The sequence below is a fragment of the Salvelinus sp. IW2-2015 genome, linkage group LG27 (genome assembly GCF_002910315.2).
Source record: "Salvelinus sp. IW2-2015 linkage group LG27, ASM291031v2, whole genome shotgun sequence".
In the NCBI taxonomy this organism is placed as follows: Eukaryota; Metazoa; Chordata; class Actinopteri; order Salmoniformes; family Salmonidae; genus Salvelinus; species Salvelinus sp. IW2-2015.
Genome location: NC_036867.1, coordinates 37,668,443 through 37,685,669, shown reverse-complemented (window position 1 = coordinate 37,685,669; position 17,227 = coordinate 37,668,443). Strand labels below are relative to the sequence as shown.

The following is a 17,227-nucleotide window of genomic DNA, read 5'->3' as shown; positions in this document are numbered from 1 at the left end:
AAACATGGGACGCAGCGTACATTCTGACCTACCAGATTCTATGACATCCTACGTTTAGTGCTATCCTGGATCCTTGGGGCATCCCTAAATATAATGGATATACTGACAAGATATACGTCTCTCTACCCTAAAAATGTCGTTGTCCACAAAGCGGCACTGTGGGCTGTCTAGCTCCCGCTTTTCTTTGGATTGGTGGAGACATCTCATTATTGTAATCCGTTTTTGAGTATTTGATGAGGGTTGATGACGTCAATCTCGGGTATTCAATGGCGGGATACACTACTAGTGTATCAATCTCCGAGGCCTCCGTGGCCTACTAATATCCGTACACTCGTAACAACTTAAGCATTCCAAACGTCTATTCGATCAAATAGACCTCAGGCAGCAAATGAACCATTCATTGACCATACAAAAACTTGCATAGTGGGCGAAACAACGAAAAAACCGCCACCTGTTGGAGGGAGACCGGTTTTCCGCCAAATTAGGCTACTCTTTCTATCTGGTTTATATATTTTTATTTTTTATTTGCTCATTAGGCTATTCCTTTTATTGACATGTTCAAAGCAGAGCAATGAATACCATTAACGATCCCACATTAGAACTCCGTAACATGATGCACAGTCAATAGGCCTGCATCATTACAGATAAACATGTTGCTGTTGGATAAAAATTGTTATGTGCAATGTGTTGACCTACGTGTTAAAAATGTATCTATGTCCTCATCTGATTTTTTTTACATGTCTGATGTATTTATGTTGTCTGTTTTGTGTTTTCTGGTTTAGACTTTCCTTTTTTAATTTTTTATTATTATAATTTTTTATCAAATCAAACTTTATTGGTTGGGTACACAGATTTGCATATGTTATCGCAGGTGCAGCGAAATGCTTGCGTTTCTAGCTCCAACAGGGCAGTAGGCCTAACACCAAGCAAGAATAATTTAAAAAAAACAATACACACATAACCCCCCCCCCCCAAAAAAAAATTGAAATTAAGAAAGATCAGAATTAGCAATGTCAGAGACTACGTGTAACAACATAACAGTAACTGATTTGGGCAAGGGAGACAGCAATAAGAGTCATTTAGAAATGTAATAAACCAACCTGGTCTCAGAGGACTTCGCACCATTCTGTACATAAATCTGAGATTTCGCATTTTATGTACTAATTTGTGGATGTCCATCAATGATATGTTACAAATTACAATTCGTTTTATATGTTATGAATTTGCAAAACCTACAATCGATTACGAATTTGCAAAACGTATGATATTTAAAAAATTTGCATGGTTTAGACTTTCCCGTCTACTCACTGTGGTTGTTCAAGCGTCACATCCGCTTTTATCTTACTCATGCGTCAGTGAATGCGGCGCTAAAGAAACGGAGGCGAGTAGCAGTGTTTCGCTTCACTTGATAACATATTAGTTAACTATAATAAACCTGTTAATTATATATCGTTTAAGTTTCTATCGACAAGAAATGAGCGACAACGAAAAGGATTTTGGCGAGCGGGTGCGTATAATCAACCACGAACTACCGAAGATCTATTCTTGCCCTAAAATGAGCAGACAACGACGCCATTTTGCCCTAGCCTAGCTAGGCGGCTAACGATAGTTAGCACAACCATGATGTAGTTAATAGCATTGATTTGCATCGACTGTATGGATTTTGTACCGTTTATATTTTCTAATTTAATGTCCAGTTACTCATTTATGTTAACATTGGTGTCTTTTTATTCGGTGTATTTTGGAACTTAACGCTAGCATATGTTAGTCCAATCAGTCCAAGTGGTTTGCAGCTGTTTTAACGTTAACTAATTCACATCAAGTAACGTTACATTTTGATTTAACGAGTCTACTGAGACTGCTGGCGAGAAACAGTTACCAATGTACATTTACTCATCGTTGCAGGTGAATGCAATATATAACTAACTATAGATTAGTAGTTAACTAACGAAGTTGTTTACGGCTAGAATGTTTAACTTCGTCATCACTTACTGCTGCAGTCACTTAGCTAATTACAGATTGCACGCCAGATAATGTGACATAACAAAACATGGTGGATTAATGAAGATGGTTCACTCGTGCCGTTTACCATAAGGGGGGGGGGGAAGTCAGTGCCGGTCGACTTAACTGGGTGTCTCACATAGACACCAATAGACGGGTGGTTGTTTTGCGACAAAACTGACGCGTGCGCAACTATGGGGCGAAATAGAAGGGGTTGGCTTAATTTTAAGGCTGGTTTACAGTTGGTCTATCGACGTGCATGTAGACAAGTTGTTGCAGTGACATAATGAAAATCCGATTGTTGTCTGACATCAAACTTGTTGTTATGAAAAAGTATAAATGCAAACATGGCAGGCTTCATGACAACAAACACAAAAATGACAGGCTGCCACAACAGCTGCCTGGTGGTCCAAAATAGCATAACTGCCGTATTTTAACACCAATAAACCCATCTGTTTAAAAATGTAATACAGTATATTTCAATCTGGCAAACCAGGCAACTAAAATTAACTTTATAAACAATGTTTTTGTTAGTTTCTAGCTGGCTAGCCAGTTCAAATAACGACCATATCATAGCTGACTGTCTTAAATAAAGCTCATTTTTATTCATTACTTAGGGTGTACACCCATAAAATGATCTTATTCAATGTTTATAAAAAAGAGATGCATCAATAGTTCAAACTGTTTCTACCATATATCATTCCCAAGTTAGACTATTTACTCAGAGAAATTAGAATGAGTAGAGTGAATAGAATGTCATTATGGCCATGGTCAAAAAGTGGTCGCTGCTCAATAGAACGCTTCAAACGTCAACAGACAAGCTAGCTAGTCGCTGCAGGTTCCTGTGTGATAACATGGGTTATTTCTAAAGGAAATCTACGGAATACAAAACTAAATTGGATCTATATATATTGTAGAGAACAATCTGATTAGTTGAATGTGATTCATAATGACAGGAAACTACATTTAGACATTACTTTAGTAGCACTCTCTTGAATTTCTGTATTTCACTTCATTCTAGAGCAGTGAGTGAACACCCTACATTATTACAGGAAAATAAACAAGATAATTATTTACAAATGAATTGCGAGAGAATTACAGAAAATAGCTTACGGTTGTGAGTGTGACGAAATAAAAGCAGGTCATTCTACCGGAGAATTTAAGAATTTGTGCTCTGTCAGGTAACCATGACAACAGCAGCCACGGGGTCAAAGTTGAAATTTATTCATCTGTCTTTTTTTATATATATATATATATATATATGAGAGAGATTTTTCCCACAGAAGTAGTGCACTAGGCCTTTACTAGTACTGTATTAGCGGACCGCTGTAGCAAGGGCAAAGTGTATATATATTTTTGAAATATACAATATCTTCCCGCTGCTATGTCCACGGAGTATAAATTAAGTGTTTTGACTAGCGACACTCTTCGTATTCAAATTGTCTAAAGACATGTTGATAGACAAAGTATAAACCAGCCTATAGATTGTTGACAACATCTGAACTATATTTCGTCTCCACTGTTTATTGAAAACATAAATATATTTGCACAATGAGCACTTGTCTCATGCATCGTTACAGTTGTTGGTTAGCTAGGGAATTTTAGCCATATTAGCGTAGGCGTGACATGAGTTAAAACAAGACATGGTAGCAATAACAACCTACAATTCCCCACATGGCAGCATCTTTTTATTGTTGCTAGCAATCTGACCAATGGCCATCCAGAATCTCAACAACACGGACTTCTGCCCTGTTGAAGCGTTTGCATACAAACTGCCAACCTTAGATTTTTCAACTGACCTGTTCTTGGCAATACTTTTTCCACCAACTCGAGAACGAAGAAAGTATCTTAGAAATGTCAGTTGCAGGTGGTTCTACAAAAACACCCATTCAGAAAAATCTAAATCCATGTTTTGTATGGAGTGGGATATGCTTCTAGCATGTGTGTAGTAATTTGTTTTGGTCGCACAATATAATGCGCTGTCATCTACTTCTACACATGGCCGCGTTGCATAGAAACCACTAGTTTCTGAAAAGATGCTGGGAAATCCTAGATGTGCGGCACCTAAGCCGGCGAGGAACCATCTTGCGCGGTACAGAACATGAATTTATTATCTTTAGTTTTCGCTGGTTTTTGTAGAGCCGCCGGCAATTTGAAACAGACTTTTTAAAGGTACTTTCTTTGTTCTCGATTCAGTGAAAAAGTATCACCAAGAACAGGTTCGTTGAAAAACCTATGGCGGCGGTTTGTATGGGGACTTTCTCTATTGACCAGTAATGGACACCAACAATCTTTGGTTATATCACATTATCCGGCATAAACTCTAGCTATTTATTAGTCAGTTACATTGTATCAAGCTCTTCCACATGGCACCACCCATGTGAGAGTACTGTCTCTTTTCTAAAGTTGTTAGTCCTATATTTAGTTGCACTGTAATGGTCCTGCAAAAGCCATTTTTGTTTTAAATCACACATAAACAAATGTTATACTGAGTGGGGCATTGAAAGGAGTAGCTAATTTACTTTAAACCCTTACTCAGATMTARTATAGCAGTTCTTCAATCTTGGTCCAKGGGCTTGATAAACCAYATGTGCTAGTACTGGCTGGAACAAAAGCCTGCACWRCTTGTGTGACCCTCGGACTAGGATTAAAGAACACCATYATTTMKTAACWTTTCWAGTCTTCATTCATCATATTCTGATGTTGTGCATTTCAGAGAAATCAATATACATATTTCCTTAACATTGCTTTGATTTAATGCTTTTCAGGTGAGACAACTTATTTAGTCTGATTTGAGTGTTACGAGCCTGGTTTTTGCACATTTTGACCTCTGTAGCTCTTATAAAAATTTAAAAAACCAACCCTTTTTATCATCCTTGTCTGTTTTTTGTTAAGGTTGAGTTGGGAAGAAGCAAAATGGCGGAAGAAGTTTCAGATATGAAGTTTGAAGTTGTTAAAGGGCATATTTGATGAAGCTGATGGTGTTGATGCATGCTAATGTAAAATGAAGCTGGCAGAAGCGAGCGGCCACGCTGTCCACTGGTAGAGTGATGTAATGGCAGAAATCAAATGGGAGGAAGGAAGTGGGGGAAGAGGAGAGAAAAATGAAGTCAGAAATGGTGTGAAACGGAAGAAAGAAGAAAAGAGATGGTTGTTTTGAAGTTATGAAGTTAAAGAAGTGATGAAGTTATGAGAAGTGTTCGGGGGTATGGTTAATTCCCTATAGCCTGCTATGTTATTACTACAATCCTATTTCTCCCTCTCTCCTTCTGTTTTCTAAAGCAGTGTTTTCCAAGCCATCCCTCAAGGACCCCCAGTCATTACACCTGTTTGTTCTCTTCCACCACTGGTACACCTAATTCAACAAAATCTCAAGCTCTTTCTCAAATTGAATCAGGTGTACTAAAACGGAAATGTGCAACAGTTGGGGTCTCCCTGAGGGATGGCGTGAGAAACACTTCTTAAGCATGCATGCCAACTGTTCCTCCATCTCAGACACATTACCTAGTCTTAAACACGCAAGGTTAAACTCTGCTACGCTGCCTAGAGTGTAAGAGAACAATCCGCTCATCATAGAACTGTGTTAAGATTAAACTAGATTAACACCTACTTTAAGCCTATATGATTTCCTCTGGTCGCCTGTAACAGGCAGATCTAGTTACAACAAATACCTGTCGTTAATGAAATGTTAAAAAAAAAAAATCTTACACTACTGGAGCTGAAATATATAAGAGGGGCCTGTAGCAGGTTTGAGCGAGGTTCCTTCTGTACCTCCTCTCTCTCTATCCTGACCGTTTCTGTGTTTTGATTCTGAACTGTGTTTATGTGTATCTGGCCTGTTCAGGACTCGCGGTCCGCTTCCAGGAGTGTGAGCCCAAGGGCTTCTGGGAAGTCTGCCAGCCGCTCCCCGGCCCATTCCCCAGCCCGCTCCAAAGATGGCTCCAGACACTCCAGGTCTAAGTCCCACTCCCGATCTCGCTCCAAGTCCAGGTAAGGACCCCAGCTCCAAGGAGGCTTTGGGTTTTGTGGTTACACTTTTAGGAGCTGTTGGGTAACATAGTGTGTATTTTTGTTCAGGTCCACATAGAGCTTGTGTTGTTTTTGTGTTATGGCTTTATTCATGTTGTTTTTGTTTCTAAACTCTTTAAATCAGGGACCATCAACTAGATTCTGCCGTGGGCTTTTCTTTTTTGAGCGGATGGTCAGGGGGCCGGAACATAATTACAAATAATTTGTAGACTGCAAATTGACCGCAAGAAGTCCAAACAGAGATTATATATTTCTATACGATTACGTATACATCTCTATTATGCGTGGGAATACTTTGGAACAGATTTCCAAAATTAAAATCACTTGGCGCTGGTGTTTTTACAGTCTTATGTTGAATTTTTTTAAATAATAACAAACAGTTTTATTTTTACTTGGGGTGGCCAAATAAAATCAGCCACCAGTTAGAAACCCTGCTTTAAATGTTCTTAACATGTCCTTTATTTTATTTTCCCCAGGTCTCGTTCCCACAGAAGCTCCCGCAGGCATTATTCCCGCTCTCGCTCCCGTTCCCACCGCCGCCGTTCCCGTAGCCGATCCCGAAGCGGGGAATACCGCCGCCGTCGGAGCCACAGCCACTCCCCCATGTCCAACCGCCGCAGGCACATTGGCAACCGGGTACACACACACACACACACACACACACACACACACACACACACACACACCCCTCTGGAGACGAGACTCTCTTAGGCAAACCCCACACACAACCTCTATCCTTCTCACAATCCTCCTCTATAGGCCAACCCGGACCCGAACTGCTGCCTGGGTGTGTTTGGTCTGAGCCTGTACACCACAGAGAGAGATCTGAGAGACGTGTTCTCCAAGTACGGCCCCCTGGCTGACGTCAGCATCGTCTACGACCAGCAGTCACGACGCTCCCGCGGCTTCGCCTTCGTCTACTTCGAAGTCCGAGAGGACGCCAATGAGGTGGGAAGGCATGGAGGGAGGAAGGGGATATTGCAGGGGAAGAACAGAGAAGAATCGGAACTTGAGTGAGCATGGTGTTGAAGGGGAATACTATTTTCTAAACATCTTTGTCCCACTCCTCCACCCTCCCTCTCTGTTTCAGGCTAAGGACAGAGCTAATGGAATGGAGTTGGATGGACGGAGGATCAGGGTCGATTTCTCCATCACCAAACGACCACACACTCCTACCCCTGGGATATACATGGGACGGCCCACATAGTGAGTGACCGTCTCCCTTAGACTCACGCATCTGGGATGGCCCACGTGATGCACACACGTTCTACATTTAGTCAATCCTCTAAACGTGTGTTTTCCAGTGGTGGCGGTGGCAGCGGCGGCGGCGGCAGCAGCAGCGGGGGCGGTGGAGGAGGAGGAAGTGGCGGCCCCAGCTCAAGCTCATCTCGCCGTAGCTCGAAGGATTACGACCGCGGCGGTGACCGCGGCGGTGACCGCGGCGGTGACCGTGGTTACGACAGAGGTTACGACCGTGGCTGCGATCGCTATGACGACCGAGAGTGCTACAGGTCTTACAGGTGAGACACCTGGCCTGGATCTTATAGTTAGTGGTTGCTAAGCAGGACTGTGGCAATTGGTTGGTGGATGCTTATTGTGTGTTGTCTCTCCAGACGCAGGTCTCCCTCCCCATACTACAGCCGAGGGGCCTACCGGTCTCGCTCACGCTCGCGATCTTACTCCCCACGTAAGTCAACCAGACTTAGCACCGCTTAACATGGTTAACTTGACGGCTAATATACTAGTGACGCAGTGGTTGGGCCTCAATGTCTAAGTGTCTCCCTCCTGTCTCCACAGGCCACTACTGAGCAGAGGGAGAAGAGGAGCAAGATGATACTTTGTTGGGTTAGGGCCAGGGGTGGGGTGGGGTGCATATCTGGGGAAGTTAGGGAAATGGTAAAGGATGTAATTGTGAACTTGATAAACAGTCATATTTTTTGTTTATTTTAGTTCAATTTATTCAGTAGGTGGATTTCTGTACATGAGCTTATTTCTGTCAGTCTTGCCCATTGTGTTTAGAGAAGCTGTCGATTTGTTAATCCAGGGTTCTCCCCAGGATTTTTTAAAATGGTGGTGCTGCTGAGTACAGCGAACACCTGTAATTCCCATTTCCTCCAATCTAGAGCACATTTTGGTTGGGTTGTTTTCTACATTGTGGTGCAGACAAGGTGGCGCAGCACCCCTCTTACATTCTTTGGGGAGAACCCTGTTTAATCCATCTGATCTGTATTTTGTATCACCAGGCTCCTTTTTAATGGGTAGATGTGTTGAAGTTAAGTGACATTTAGTGCACGATAGGCTCTAGGGGAGAGGGCTCAAGGTAAATGCAGCTCTAGGATTTGATTACCTTACCCCCAATCCTAACCTTAACCTTTAGGTTGATGAAAAAATATCTTACCCTTTATCAGTGGTTAGGGGGTAACTTCTTCCTGCTGTATGTTCGGGAGAAGAGCCAAGAGCTAGAAGCTCTACCCTAGTTCAATGCTGTGTGTATGGGTGTACCATGATTTTAAGTCTGCAGGATTCCAAGCAATAATAAAACTGCATCTTTTCAAGTTTTGTCCGTCAATACTTTCTTCATGTATCCTGTACTTGGTGTGTGGCAAACTGTTGAACATTATGTGAAGAATATGTAAGGCTATAGGAATTGGTAAACCTTACAACAGAGAAGGGTCTTGTTACAAACATAAACAATTAAAAAGCTAAGATAAATATAATACCATCCTAAACATTTATGGTCCACAGGACCCCAGCAAAGGAAAAAGGGAGGTATTGAGATCCTTGATCTTATTTTTCTTATGACCATGTTTGCATTGCATCCCATTATTATATAAGTGGTATGACATAGGCAGGTAACCCCAACAACAACTGCTCCCCGGGCACTGATGACGTGAAGGCAGCCACCAGCACCTCTGATTCAGAGGGGTCGGGTTAAATGCTGAAGGCGTTTCGATTGAATGCATTCAGTTGTGAAACTGACTAGTTATCCCCTTCCTCGAGGAAGAGCTGCCTTTGTTCTAATGTAATTGGTTGGATGAAAGTTTGCTCAATAGGCGCTTACAGTGACTGGGTCCAGGATGTCTACAAGATGTCTAAGCTACTTAAACAGCAATAGTGGAGTTTAAGATCTAATCGCTGTACAGATGTAGGTTCTTAATTTGATCACCCTTTTGCAGGAAATTTTAAACTTGGTGTATTTGAAGTTTAAAAAGGCTTCTGAAGTTTGTAATTTCCACTTTGAAATGTCAGACTTGATTTTCCCTCATGAAAAATGTATCAACCCCTACAAAAATGTCTTAATTATAATTCACATTTCCTGTTACTGCAGGATTACTTTCCTGCTGTAGCAAACTGTCAAATTTAAATCCTTCATCTGTACTGACAGGGCCATTTAGTGTATACGACTTGAGTGCCAATTCCGTCAAGAACCGTGCTGCCCCTAGATGCAAAATGTGTACACCCAGAATCAGGTTGCCACGCAGCGGGTTACTGGTTTGAATCACGTTGGCGATTTCTTCCTAACAATCAGTGGGCAAAGCTTAGTGATTGGTGTATAGATGAGTGAAATCAAGAAACCTCTCTGTGGAAGTAGGATGGTGAATGGAGGACATAGACCTTTCCATGTGGTAGGTCCCTGGTTCAAATCCTGGTGGGGAGGGTGTTCTAAGGCCTGGATTAAATTCATAGTGCAGCACACTGGACAGCCAACAATGCAGCTTTTACAGGCATTTTCCCCAATGTTTGCATATATTGAATTCAGTGGAAACACTGCACATGTCGGCCCAATCATAAAATACCTTCAAGTCAACTTTGACTAGCTGCTCTACAGCGCTCATTTGGATTGAATCGCTGCCTAAAAGGCCTGGATTCAATCCAATGCCCGTTATAGAGCAGCGTATTACGCTTCGAACACATCGACTGTCATTGCGTTTTGATACACCAGAAGTACATTAATTTCCAATGGAACGCTGCGTTTGCGTTGCAGAAGGCAGTTGCAGTGCGTTCTGTGTGGTGCATACGTTGAATTTTTTGAACGTATGCATCAAATTGTATGCGTAGACTTGACAGAAAGTAGCCAAATGTGATTGTTAAATTTTTGTTGCACACATATCCAGTAAAAAAATGTGGGATAACATAAAAACAGTTTAACTGTAGAATTTCTTTACATGTTTTATTAATTTATTTGCCAAGTATATTATTTATTCGATGACATCCACAAATGAATTGTGAGAGACTATAATATAATTGGAGCGAAATGCAATAATAAATAGTCTAGAGAGCAGAGTAGGCTCTTTCAACAATGAGACCAACGTTGAGGAAGGTGGTCTTGATCGCGCGGTTGGGCCGGGACCAGCCCCGCCGAAAGCGCAGGTCTGTGTGGGTCCAGAGATGGTTCAAGTCCAGAAAGCGCAGGTCTGTGTGGGTCCAGAGATGGTTCAAGTCCAGAAAGCGCAGGTGTGTGCGGGTCCAGAGATGGTTCAAGTCCAGAAAGCGCAGGTGTGTGTGGGTCCAGAGATGGTTCAAGTCCAGAAAGCGCAGGTCTGTGTGGGTCCAGAGATGGTTCAAGTCCAGAAAACAGGCAAGGGAGTTCCACCGTCTCATTCAAGAGCTTCGACTGTTTGGAGAGGAATTCCGAAGTTACTTTCGTCTGGACCGGAGCCAGTTCGATCACCTGCTCCAGATGGTTGGAGCCAGGCAGTGTTGCCAACTCCTCAGTAAGGAAAGTAGCTATTGATGTCATTTAGCGACTTTTAGGACAGCCATCACCTAATTTGCATAATTGACCATGTGCATGTATTTGTGATGGACGCTGTAGGAGAGGAATAACGTCGTGGGAGAGACAAAAAGTGAGTAAAAAAACACCCTAAATATGTTTATGTTTGATGAGTATTACAATATAATTAGTAGAGCATAATAAACAGTAATGAGGTAGCTATATGAGTAGATAGAATACGTGAGTGGAATTCAAGTTAGACACAATATTGATTATTATTTTGAATTATATTTCAGATTCTTGGCACGGGACTCCTACAGGAACATGGGATTCAGCTTCCGAGTTGAACGGTCCACGGTGGCAGGCATTGTCCCCTCTGTGGCACAAGCCATTTGAGACTGTCTGGTTGGTGAATARATGCCTGTCCCCGAGGAAGACTGGAGGGCCATTGCTGCCGAGTTCCTGGAGAGGTGGAATTTCCGCAATTGTCTTGGCTCCATTGACCGGAAACATGAAGTAATCCAGGCTCCACGGTGCTCGGGTTTGCAATTCTACAGCTACAAGGGTTCATATTTAGTTGTACTCTTGGCTGTAGTAGATGCCATCTACTGTTTCCATGTTGTCGATGTTGGTGCTTACGGCAAGGGAAGTGATGGCGGGACCCCCCGGGACTCTGCCTTCGGCCAGGCACTTCAGGATGGCACCCTGGAGATTCCACCACCTGCATCACTCCCTGGGGCTGAAGACCTGGGACCTGTTCCCCACATCTTCGTCGGAGACGAGGCCTTCCCTTTGAGACCCAACCTCATGAGGCCCTACGCTGGACCCCAGCTGCCATTGCCAAAGCCTGTAAGGATCTTTAACAAACGACTGTCCAGGGCAAGGTTAGTTGTTGAATGCGCCTTTGGGATTCTGGAAGCCCGGTGGAGAATGTATCGGAGAGTGCTTGGTCTCAGCCCCTCAAATGTCGATGCCTGCGTGAAGGCCACGTGTTCTCCACAACTACCTGTGGAGGTCATTCCAGGAGCCGCTCCGGATGGAGATGGGCACGCCAAATGGTCACATACCTGATGTCACCAGGGCAGGTGCCAACAACGCCCCCAGACAGGCACTCCAGGTGAGGGAGAAGCTGACCACCTACTTCTCATCGCCAGCAGGTGAAGTCCCATGGCAGTATGCCGTYGAGTGAAACTGCTCTTTTAAGAGCCCCCTAACACAAAGGTTATTTTAAGAACCATCCACCGTTGTCCATAAAATTGCATTTTTGACTTTATGTATCATTGTCTCTCTTCATTTGGAGTTATATTTAAGTGAAATTTGGGAGTAAAGACCACACCTTAAAACAACCCCTTCCCTCTCCCATTAACGTCAGTATTATACACACCTGGCATGGTACATCAGGTGAGTGGGAGCACTAATTAAGGTTATACGACATACAGTTAGTATGATAACAAAGGGAAAGGGTAACCTAGGGTCCATACAAATAGTACAGTTTACCACCATGTTCACTGGCCTGACAAAATACAGGTAGGAAGAGAATGTGTTTTTACTTTCATCTTGTCTTAGATTTGCAAAGGTGTAGGGAAGAAATAAGCAGATTAAGTGTAAATGATATATTAATAAACAAATGAAACAACTGACTATGAAAACGTTATAATTTAATAAGTATTCAAGTACAGGAAAGAACATGACAGGTATGTGTGTTGTAAAAATGTTAAAAACATAAAACTATTGAAAGAGGTGTGTGTGTGTACGTGCGTGTAAAAAAAAAAAAAAAAAATGAATGTGTAGCCTGTAATCTGTAAGAGAACAAGAGCATGTATTTTTGGCACAACTGCAGACAGATTCAGGCACTACTCATAAAGCCTAGATGTAGTAGGGGAACTTCAGACATGGCCATAAAGAGAAAGAGGGCAGGGCACTGGAGATCTGAGGTACAGAGGAGTGAAAGGTGTGTGTCCGTCTCTGAAAAAAAGAAAATAATGTGTAGCCATAACACAGCTAAACAAATGGCCCCTGGACGTCATGCACCAGTCGATGGAACATAACTTCACAAAAAGTTTCAACACCCTGGTTTTCAAGTGGTTTTAAATGAAATAAATATATTCACCTTTAGTCTTGTTAGAGACCAACAAGAGCATCTGAATTCTCCGGTGTATGAGTTTCAATTCTGTCAATTCAGAAATCTATGTAACACTAATAATGAATGCTATCCTAAGATTTTATAAACAAATTACTTCATGAATTGACAATTTAAACGGAACTGACGTGTGTGAAAAGAAAGGTACAATGAGGGAGGTCAAAACAGCAACCAGACAACTCCTCTTCCTGTCCTTCCTGTGAGCTGGTCAGCTAAATTGACTCCATCTCTGGAAGGGAAGAGAAAAACAACACATACAAGCTTAACATAATATAACACCATAAAAGGTGAGATTTATGTTAACTAAATACTGCTTGTATAGTGTAGTTAGTGGCATAAATATTGGAATAGTGTGGTAAAGTTGGTAATACTTGCTGTTTACTCATGGAATTTGTATTTCAGATCAAAAGATGAATATGACAGGCAAATATTTAGACAGCAAACTGTTTTAGGATATTTTCTAACCCTGATACAACAGCTATACATTTGCCTCATATTAATACTTTAATCTGAAGTACCAATTAGCCTACATGAGTATACTGTAAAAATGAACTACTTTACTTCACTGTCGCAACACTTATGACACTACCTGTGATGTGGAGAAGAGCTAAAAACGTACCATTGAACTCGGCTTGGAAAAGCAGCTGATACATTTTAACCTTGACTGCTGCTGTTCTTTGCTGAGGCAGCCTCTTCAGTGTTGGCACCAGGCTCATGGCAAAGAGGGTCTCTTCATCCTTTTTCCTGTGAACATCAGGTTGGGCTGCATCCCTCTCGAGGGCTTGGAGGAGCTTCTGCTGAAATGAGTTGAGTGGATCTCGGGGCTGGTACCTCCGATGACGCCTGGTGTGACGTTGTTCCTCATTGTTTCTCTCCTCGGCCACATCCTGTTCAACGAGGTCCTCAGTGATCACTTCCGTGAGGTTCATAATAATCTCAGGTGGTCCTAGATCCAGAGGTGATTCCTCCATTTCATCATCTTCCATGGCTGCGCCGGTGGTGGTCATACTTGTGGATGATGTAGACGTTGTAGAGTGTCTCGCTGCACCGGTGGAGGCGGTGGTCGCACTTGTAGATGACGTTGAGGGTCTTGATGCACCGGTGGCGACAACACTTGTGGATGATGTAGTAGAGGGTCTGGGTGTAAAATTGCCCCTCGTTGCCCTAGGCACAATAAATGGATCCAGAAAAGACTGTGGCAGAAGCGCCAAGGCTGCTGGCCTGAAGCTGCTGACCCAGACCTCTTCTTCTTTCTCTGCCCTTCTCTCTCTCTGATACCTGTCCCCGAGTCCACTCCACTTCCTCCTACAGTCTTCTTCTACATAGACATGAACATGATAAGCCAAACCATTACCTAGCATAACTATAGTTATTAGATGGCTATCATGGACATGCCACCTACTGTACACACAGACAGACACACAATTCTGACCAAATTATCAGGGGTACAGTAGTGTCTACCACTTCTATTACTATTTATCTGACATACACACTCACACTATTTCAAACATGATTATTTGGGAAAGTTATCAGGGGTAGTAACTAGCATAATTTATATGACTATTTCTTTCACACACACCTCATTGGCTAGGTTAGCTAGCTAGCTAACTAGCCACATCTAGCACAAGCTCACTACTAAACTGACCTGGCAATCCTACTATTGTGGACACTTGTCTCCAAGCAGCATCTTTTGTGTTTATGTCCCTGTAGCTGTCAGCAGTCGTTTCAAAAAGACACGGTTTTGAGGATACTGCGAAAAAGATTCTCTCCTCTATGTGTGCAACCGCATGCTACCATCTGCAAAAGATACCTGCATCAGTATAGTTGCCTAGCTGCGCAAAATGTTATGCAGCAGTGATGCAGTCGGTGTGTTCGAAGCGTTAGAACAGACTTTTAGGTAGTTTACGCTTGACCCGACATGGGCAGTGTTTACCCTGAACACAATCTCCACAAACGTCATGGACAATGCCTGTAAAAGGTGCATTGTTGGTTGTCCTGTGTGCTGCTCTTCTGTGTAACACGCCTTGAATACTTGCCTATCTGTTTTCTAGCACAATTATCAGTGGGGTGGAGCTTATGCCTCGATCACACCGACAGCATTTTGGTACAACAGAAGTACATTCATTTCCAATGGAACGCTGCGTTTCCCTTGCAGCATTGCGTTCTGTGTGGGGCATACGTTGCATTTATCGAACGTCGGCATCAAACTGTATGTGCAAACTGCTTGACAGAAATTGTAGCAGAAGGTGAATGTTGAACTTTTGTTGCACACATATCCAGATCATGCTACGGACAAATGACACTGTAGGTGTGATCTAGCTGTTAAAGCAGCAGGTGCGGCCTCGATCAGACGACAGTAACATTCCATTAATGCTGCTTAATAAATTCTGCAGTCAAACATTTTTACTGAATGTACGCAACAAAAGTTCACAATTCACCTTTTGCTACTATATCTGTCAAGTCTATGCATACAATTTGATGCTTATGTTGGATATACAGAACGCACCGCTGCAAACACAGCATTCCATTTGAAATGAATGTACTTCTGCTGTACCAAACCCAATGACACTGTCGGTCTGATCATTGCGCAAAATGGTACGCAGCATCATATGGATATCTGGATACCATTTCTGTCAAGCTTCCACGCATACAATGATGCATACGTTCGATAAATCCAACATATGCACAACACAGAATGCTATTAGGGGAACGCAGCGTTCCATTGGAAATTAATGTACTTTTGGTGTACCAAAACACGATTTCCTGTCACATATTGTGGCCTTGCTGCTGTGCGGTTTGTTGCTAACATTACTTTGCTACCTGCCAACTTTACGGTTTCCCCCCCTCGCTCGACTTTTTTCATTAAACTCTTTCACCCCGGACGCTTTATCTGGAGATGGTTCTACAGGACCTCCACCAGCCGAAGCTAAGTAGTAACATTAACATTATGCCTTTTAATTGCAGTACACATAGTATACAGGAGAASGACCGCCTTATGGTGAGGATAGCCGTGCTGAAAGCCCAGTTTCAGACGCAATCGTTAGGCAAGGGTAATGTAAGTGTAGGAAAGGATGAAACAGCTTCTGTGCCACCAATAAGTACAGATAGTAATATAAATCCCCTCGCACGGTCCCCGCAGCTGGACAGTTTTCTCATGGCTTCTGGAAGGAAATGCTGTAGGAATGCTCAAGCGGTGTCGCTCATTCAGCCGACAMAAACTTTCAACCGGTTCTCACCATTAAGCAACGATTCGGTGTCAGAGGCCGAGCCTTCTCTGGTCTCTCCTCCACCCGTTACGGCGTCTGAAACGACCGAAGCCTCCCACCACTAGCTCTGACAAACTGAAAACCCTAGTCATTGGCGACTCCATGACCCGCAGTATTAGATTTAAAAAGAATCATCCAGCGATCATACACTGTTTACCAGGGGGCAGAGCTACCGATGGTAAAGCTAATCTGAAGATGGTGCTGGCTAATACGGAACCCAAACCGGCTGCGCGCGTGCGCTATCGTGCATACATTTATTTTGCACCACACCAAACGCGATCACGACACGCAGGTTAAAATATCAAAACAAACTCTGAACCAATTACATTAATTTGGGGACAGGTCGAAAAGCATTAAACATGTATGGCAATTTAGCTAGCTAGCTTGCACTTGCTAGCTAAGGTTAATTTGTCCTATTTAGCTAGCTTGCTGTTGCTAGCTAATTTGTCCTGGGATATAAACATTGAGTTGTTATTTTACCTGAAATGCACAAGGACCTCTACTCCGACAATTAATTCACACATAAAACGGCCAACTGAATCGTTTCTAGTCATCTCTCCTCCTTCCAGGCTTTTTCATCTTTGAATTTATATGGTGATCGCATCTAAACTTTCATTGTATTACCACGACAACTAGCAACAAAGTTAGTCTTTCAGTCACCCACTTGGGTATAACCAATGAGGAGATGGCACGTGGGTACCTGCTTCTATAAACCAATGAGGAGATGACTTTAAGCGCGATCTGCGTCAGAAATAGGAACGACTTCTATTTTAGCCCTTGTCGCTCGTTGGCGCGCGCAAGCAGTGTGGGTGCAATAATTGAATAACATGGGTTTCAACATTTATTTTGCTCCGGTCTGGTCAGCATGTAAGGCTAAAACTGGCGAGTGTAGATAGTATAGGGATATTGCTATCCACGTCGGCACCAATGACTTAGGAGGAAACAGTCACTTAGGAGGAAACAGTCACCAAGCGCAACATAATTTCAGCGTGTAAATCAGCTAGAAAGAAGTGTTGGCATAGAGTAATTGTCTCTGGCCCCCTCCCAGTTAGGGGGGGGGGGTGATGAGCTCGACAG

At 42.8% G+C, this 17,227-nt stretch overlaps 1 protein-coding gene and 1 long non-coding RNA gene across 3 annotated transcripts; one reads left to right on the top strand and one right to left on the bottom strand.

Moving 5' to 3' along the window:
- Window positions 1-1,332: 1,332 nt before the first annotated feature.
- LOC111953247 (transformer-2 protein homolog beta) lies at window positions 1,333-8,585 on the top strand. 2 transcript variants are annotated; one of them, XM_070435562.1, is made up of 9 exons: window positions 1,334-1,507; window positions 4,897-5,207; window positions 5,846-5,991; window positions 6,507-6,666; window positions 6,790-6,978; window positions 7,121-7,236; window positions 7,335-7,550; window positions 7,644-7,717; window positions 7,828-8,585. In XM_070435562.1, exons 4-9 carry the CDS (start codon window positions 6,634-6,636, stop codon window positions 7,836-7,838), a joined length of 639 nt encoding a protein of 212 aa, XP_070291663.1. In that variant the 5' UTR covers window positions 1,334-1,507; window positions 4,897-5,207; window positions 5,846-5,991; window positions 6,507-6,633; the 3' UTR covers window positions 7,839-8,585. The 2 variants fall into 2 exon arrangements, with proteins under 2 accessions (XP_023828158.1, XP_070291663.1); XM_023972390.1 differs by lacking the exon at window positions 4,897-5,207 and having other exon boundaries at window positions 1,333-1,507.
- A 3,938-nt stretch (window positions 8,586-12,523) lies between these two features.
- Window positions 12,524-16,791, bottom strand: LOC111953248 (uncharacterized). The gene is made up of 2 exons (XR_011474279.1): window positions 13,504-16,791; window positions 12,524-13,113 (listed from the first exon to the last, which is right to left on the bottom strand). It is a non-coding gene; the product is annotated as an uncharacterized lncRNA (long non-coding RNA).
- Between the last annotated feature and the right edge of the window lie 436 nt (window positions 16,792-17,227).